Here is a 7,122-nt window from a genome sequence, read left to right as displayed (position 1 = left end):
TTTTCGTTAATCTATATTTGTTTTTAAGTATTTTGTTTTTAATTATTGTTATGATCAGAACATTTATTCACTCATGTATCTCAGAAATTATACATATAAGAATATGCATACTTAAGGCTTCTATGGGGCGCCTGGGTGGCTCAATCGGTTAAGCGGCCGACTTCGGCTCAGGTCATGATCTCACGGCCCCGTGAGTTCGAGCCCCGCGTCAGGCTCTGTGCAGACAGCTCAGAGCCTGGAGCCCATTTCAGATTCTGTGTCTCCCTCTCTCTCTGCCCCTCCCCTGTTCATGCTCTGTCTCTCTCTGTCTCAAAAATAAATAAATGTTTAAAAAAAATTAAAAAAAAAAGGCTTCTATGGAAAGATTATAGCAAGAAACAACAGGGATTTTGAGGGTTTATTTGAGTCTGTCCTCTGCCCCAGTATATGAACTTACTTTCTTCAGCATCTTTAGTTCCTCTCCAAGGGCCACTCAGTTGAACTTCATTATTCTCCTGCCACATAGTTGAAGTCTACTTCTGTTTTTACTCAACCATCCAGAACCTTCACTTAAGAGTAAAGTATGCCTTTCATTGACTTTTCTTAAACCCAATTACTAATTATGATTAAAGACACACATATTTTACTAATAAGATCAAAGTAAATATTTGAGGAGTACTGAGAAGAATGAATCAACACTTTCATGACCTCATTTTCTGAATTGAGATAGTTATTTAATCCATTGTTTCCTTCTATTTAGACTAAAGTTAATACCTTTCTAATATTTTTGTTTTCATTTCTTATGCACTGCTTATCTCATGACATCTGACATAGTATAGACCTAGAAAGTTTTTATTAAAGTCAACTCACACAATGTATGGCTGGTATATTATTCTGATTTTTTTATCATCTACTAGCTTTTCTTTTTCACCTGGAACATGGCAAATACGTTCCCAGTGTCCTTCTCACAGCTGCCTTCACCTCCTTGTTCTTCAGGCTATAGATGAGAGGATTCAGCATGGGGGTGATCATACCATACTGCATAGAGAAGATCAACTCAAGGGGGGATCCTGAGGTTGGCACGAGATAGCGGAGAAAACCTGATCCATAAAAGAAGATCACTGCGATGAGGTGGGAGGAGCAGGTGGAGAAGGCCTTGCTTCTGCCTGAGGTCGAGCTGATGTGCAGGATGGTGGAGACAATGCAGCCATAGGATGAGATGATTGGGAAGAAGGTCCCAAGTCCATGAAGCAGGGTGGAGCAGAGCAGCACTAGGAGGTTGGTAGAAACATCAGAGCAGGACAGAGGAAAGAGAGTGGGCACCTCACAGCTATAGTGGTTGATGGTATGGCTCTCACAGAAGTCCAAGTTGGCAGCAAGGAGGATGTTAATAAGTGCATTAAAAAAACTCAAGCCCCATGAGCCCAATACAAGTTGCACACACAGCTGTTTTCTCATCATCTGTCCATAGAGCAGAGGGTGGCAGATGGCAGCATAGCGGTCATAGGCCATCACTGAGAGCAGAAAAGCTTCAGTCCCTGCGGTGATAAACACAAAGAAGCCTTGAGCCAGGCAGCCCCTTACTGAGATAGTTTTTATCTCCGATAGGAAGTCTTTCAACATCCTGGGCACAGTAGCTGAAGATAAACAAAAGTCCAGGAAAGAGAGATGACTGAGGAAAAAGTACATGGGTGTGTGGAGGTGAGAGTCAGCCCTGATCACCAGCAGCAGCAGCAGGTTCCCCATGATGGTCAGAAGGTAAATATTCAGGAACAGCACAAAAAACAGAGCTTGGATGTGGGGGTTGACAGACAGCCCGAGGAGGAAGAATTCAGTGATGGTGCTGCGGTTCCCCAAGGCCATTTACAAAGCCCGTTCCCTAAAAATTATATGAAAAATCATGGCAGTGAAGTTTCTTCTATCCTTCAATCAGATTTTGCATTGCATTGATTCTCTCTTATTATCACTATTAATTGGCAAATAAATGTTCAGCTTCTACACTAGGCCACTAGTTTTATGTCGGTCACTTTCAATGTAATGGGGAGCAAGGCATAGTTTCTCTCATTTTAAAGATCGTGCTTCAGGGAGATACATTTGCAAAGACAGGCAATTAGAAACCATGGTGATGGTGCGATGGCAGCTGTAGAAATGAGTTTTGGAAGATTCAGTAATGAGTTAATATTGAGGTATTTGAGCCAAGATTTTAAGGAAATGTAAGCTTCCTCTAAAGAGACATGTAAATTGAGAGAAAAGTGTGCCCAAAGGTAAAGAATTAGGAAAGTGAATAGTTCTTAAGAGCTGTCCCCTGGAGTGTGAATGAGCAGCATCTTTAGTCACTCACAGGTAAGCATCAGTCTGGGTTCATCCCAGCTCCACCGCTAACTGTGAGGCCTTGTACACGTGACTTCACTGTTCTGTACCTCAGTTTTCTTGTCTGTAAAGTGAGGCAATAACAGTTCCAACCTTATAAAGTTTTTGCAATGATAAATGTATATGAAGTATTTAGAAAAATGTCTACACAAAAAGCCCAGGTATTATTCTATCACTATTATTGCCATGGTTTACAACTGTAGGCAGAAGTCAGATAGTAAATCACTCTTAAAGGTGATACTTATCAGGAATTAAATTTTTGCTGCAACATTCACCGCACTTGTTTCCTAAAGGAGGCGTAGAAAATAGTGTAGAGATCACTAAGGTGGCTTAACAGTGACATTTTGAAATCACTTTGGAATGATTCCCTTCCAACATTAAACCATTTTATGATCGTGAGGGCAATTTCACTCAGAAAGGGAGGGTATGTGACTGTTTTCAAAAGGAGTAAGTAGCTCAAGAAGAAACAGGCAACACCAGGCCAACCTCTGCTTTAAGAAGCAAGATGCAAAGTTTCAGCAGAACTCAGCACCCTAAGAGGAAGAGAAACTCAGGCCAGAAGAAAGACCACATGTGGTAACACCTGACTGAGAGTCCTTAACAGTTGTTGGTGGAACAATAAAAAACAAACAAACAAACAAACAAACAAAATAATGAAAGACTTCAACCTTAATACTAGACTCCTAATGTAAGCCATTTTGGTTTGTTACAATTACATTTGCTTTTGTTAAGTAGATACAGAGACAGATGCTGTTAGGTAGGTATATAGAGAGATAGATGCATAGGTAGATAGTAAAGAATTCCATAAGAATTCTAAAGCATATGTATGTTAAGACATTTTCATACAGCTCCAAATTAAGGAAGTCTGAAGTTAGTAAAACTTTCTGACTCTTGCAGTTAGGAGACCTGTGTTTGGAAAAGGTAAATAAAAATGTTTGTGTTCATTAAAAAAAAAAGTAGCAACCAGCATTCTTCACAGAGCTAGAAAAAACAATTCTAAAATTTTTATGGAACAAGAAAAACCCCAAATAGCTAAAGTGATGCTGAAAAAGAAAATCAAAGCTGGAGGCATCACAATTCTGATCTGCAAGCTGTATTACGAAGCTGTAATCATCAAGACAGTATGATACTGGCACAAAAACAGACATATAGATCAATGGAATAGAATGGAGAACCAAGAAATGGGCCCACAAACCTATGGCCATCTAATCTTTGACAAAGCAGGAAAGAATATCCAATGGAATAAACACAGTCTCTTTAACAAGTGGTGCTGGGAGAACTGGACAGCAACATGCAGAAGATTGAAACTAGACCACTTTCTTATACTCTACATAAAAATAAACTCAAAATGGATGAAAAACCTAAATGTAAGACAGGGAACCATCAAAATTCTATAGAAGAAAACAGGCAACAACCTCTTTGATCTTGGACACAGCAACTTCTTACTTGACATGTCTCCAGAGGCAAGGAAAACAAAAGCAAAAATGAACTATTAGGATCTCATCAAGATAAAAAGCCTCTGCACAGCAAAGGAAACAATCAACAAAACTAAAAGGCAACCGAGGGAATGGGAGAAGATATTTGCAAACGACATATCAGATAAAGGTTTAGTATCCAAAATCTATAACGAATTTAGTCAAACTCAACACCCAGAAAATAATCTGGTGAAGAAATGGGCAGAAGGCATGAATAGAACACTTTTCCAAAGAAGACATCCAGATGGCTAATAGACCACATGAAAAGATGCTCAATATCACTTATCACCAGGGAAATACAAATCAAAACCACAATGAGATACCACCTTCCACCTGTCAGAATGGTGAAAATTAACAACTCAGGCAACAACAGATGTTGGTGAGGATGCAGAGAAAGGGAAACCCTTATGCATTGCTGGTGGGAATGCAAACTGGTGCAGCCACTCTGGAAAACACTATGGAGGTTCCTCAAAAAATTAAAAATAGAACTCCCCTATGACCCAGAAATTGCACTACTAGGTATTTATCTAAAGGATACAAAAATGCTGATTCCAAGGGGTATGCACCCCAATGCTTATAGCAGCACTATTGACAATTATTCAAAAATTATGGAAAGAGTCCAATGTCCATTGACTGACTAATGGATAAAGAAGATGTGGTACACACACACACACACGCACGCACACACACACACACACACAAATGGAATATTACTCAGTGATTAAAAAGAATGATATCTTGCCATTTGCAACATGTGGATGGAACTAGTGTGTATTATGCTAACCAAAATAAATTAATCAGAGAAAGACAAATATCATATGATTCACTAATTTGTGGAATTTAAGAAACAAAACAGATGAACATAGGGGAAGGGAAGCAAAAATAAGATAAAAACAGAGAGGGAGACAAACCATAAGAGACTCTTAAATGCAGAGAACAAACTGAAGGTTGCTGTCAGGGTGTTGGGTGGGGGAATGGACTAAACAGGTGGTGGGCATTAAGGAGGGCACTTGTTGGGATGAGCACTGGGTAGTATATGTACGTGATGAATCACTAAATTCTATTCCTGAAATCATTATTACACTATATGTTAACTAACTTGGATTTAAATTAAAATAAAAAAATTTAAGAAAAAGGAAGAGCAGCTATAAATGAGACAGGAAGTATGAAGGACTCTGGGTGCAACTTTGGTACTTGCCCTTACATTATTTTCTGGGATAGATGCAGAGAACTCTGGAAAAAGAAGGAAACAAATTATGTGAATAGAAATCATGTTGGTGCCCAAAGGAACAGCTGGGAAAGAAGACCCTCTCCAGAACAATACACTCTGAACAATTCCCCTAGACAGGTAGGACAGGAAGAGCGTAAGAGAAGAAGTTTGGGAATGTAAGCACTTAGTCCTATGACAGCTTGTGCCAGGCAGAGTCCCTGTGTTCAGATGAAATCATCATAGCTACTGAGCCCTGCCCCAAAGGAGGTAGATCTCACCTTTCTTTGTCCAGTCTGGAAAGGCTGCTTATAAACATTCAGTACTGTATATACCACAGTTGGGTACCTCTCTGGTCTTGATCCTGAAACACTTTTTCAGTGTCTAAGTTTCAACTCCCTTTCTCATGCCCAGGTGATGCTCCTCTCCTTAGATTCCACTTTTTTCTAAGACTCTATATCTAGTTTATAGCACCAGGGAGTGCAGTTAAGCAATGTTATGCATAGTTTCCAACCCTGACCTGATAGCCTACAGCCTGTCCTTTAGGTAACTTTCAGGATTCACTGTGGTGCCCCAGCCTGATTCCTGGTTTATGCTAATCCTGAGTTGCTTGATAGCTGATAATGCAAGGTCTAGCTCAGACTTAATTACCCAGCAAGGGTGATTCCTGAGCCCTTACTTATCAATTCCTCATCCCTGATCCCACCTACAAAGCCCTTTCCAGAACCCAAATCCTGATTACCTATGAATTCTGCCCAACAAGACAATCTGATGCCCAAGAAGGCTGCAGAAGTGTGATTTAAACACAGCTTCTAAGAAGTTGAATGAACTATAGAAGGTAGCTTTTGCATCCTCAAACATGGTGAAGTTCATAAAATCCTATTGCTAACTAGATTCTGAACTAAAAATATTACTAGATTGTAAACTAAAAATATGAAATAGTCGCAGCACAGTTGCTTCTTTTAATGATCTCAAATGCCTTCATCCAAGCGTCTCTTCATTCAGATTTCCAGATGTTTCTTTATAACATGTCTCAGCCACTCATTGGGTTATCTGGTCTAACTAATCCTCAGAACACCTGTTTAGACAGTTTGAGCATTAACCCTCTGGCTGAGAAGCTCAGGGGAATGGCAACTCTGTTATTCCCACTAGTCACAATTTGAAGTCAATCTTGTAGTCAAGAACCTTAGCAACTGTACTCAAGAATTCATGGAGCTTGCTTAGATGTGGAATTAAGGAACTACTGGTTTGATGTATGTATTATGTATGAACCTTTGTTAATCTAGAGGGAGCTGGTTGGAGACAGATTGGGCCAAGAGTATTTATTTGATTGGTCCCCGTGAAGCGATGGGAACTTACTTGATAGTGAGTCGCGGACTCACTAAATTGATTATCAAATAAGTAAAGAGAAAAAAAATCAGTGAACTCATTTTTGTAAACAATTTGACTCCCGTTGTATGATGCATCTGTGTAGATTCAGCCTACATAATAGCTCTGTTAAGGTTTGAGTGCTCACAGATTGAGATGTGCAGAACTGTTTGCTTAAGTTATCAGAGTCCTGATATAAAACAAATGTCCATTTGTTTATTAAGATGAGTTTTAAGACCATCAGTAAAATTAGCTCTAGGATAAAAATAATTCTTAACATTTATTATGTTACAGGAGGGTGGGAGAGACACTTGTCTTTGTCTCGTGTGTCGAAAAAAGGAATCTCACCAACATCGGAGAGTGAGCAAAGTGATAGAATTTATTGAGGGGAAGTGTAAAGCTCTCAAGAGGGAGAGGGGTCTCACTGGGTAACCACTGAGGATTTTTGTCCCTGACTTTTTATTGGGACCTTATCAGAAAGTGTGAGACTCCACTCATGGCGCGTCACCCAGGAATAGGTTTATCATTTTTCCCCCCTCAAACCTGTCTGCCACTTCAGCTTCCCACCTGAAGCTGGAGCCTGCCTTATCTATCCCTGCCTAATGTTAACCCTTTCCCTACTCAAACAGAAAAGCCAGCAAATAAAGTTCCAAAAAGATTGGAAGACTTGTCTAGATTAGTATTGTGTGATGAGAAGTTTCTGTGGTGATGGAAATGTTCTAT

General features: G+C 39.7%; 1 protein-coding gene across 1 annotated transcript; it reads right to left on the bottom strand.

Annotated features, from left to right (window-relative positions):
• Positions 1–875: 875 nt before the first annotated feature.
• LOC101100140 (olfactory receptor 8S1-like) lies at positions 876–1,842 on the bottom strand. Its single transcript, XM_003988653.2, has one exon. The coding sequence runs from the start codon at positions 1,840–1,842 to the stop codon at positions 907–909; it is 936 nt and encodes a 311-aa protein (XP_003988702.2). The 3' UTR covers positions 876–906.
• Positions 1,843–7,122: the final 5,280 nt, after the last annotated feature.

This window comes from Felis catus, chromosome B4 (genome assembly GCF_018350175.1).
Source record: "Felis catus isolate Fca126 chromosome B4, F.catus_Fca126_mat1.0, whole genome shotgun sequence".
NCBI lineage: Eukaryota > Metazoa > Chordata > Mammalia > Carnivora > Felidae > Felis > Felis catus.
This window is presented reverse-complemented; position numbering and strand designations above follow the sequence as displayed.

Excerpts from the sequence above, each read along its gene's own strand:
- LOC101100140 (XM_003988653.2), bottom strand. The coding sequence starts at position 1,842 with ATGGCCTTGGGGAACCGCAGCACCATCACTGAATTCTTCCTCCTCGGG.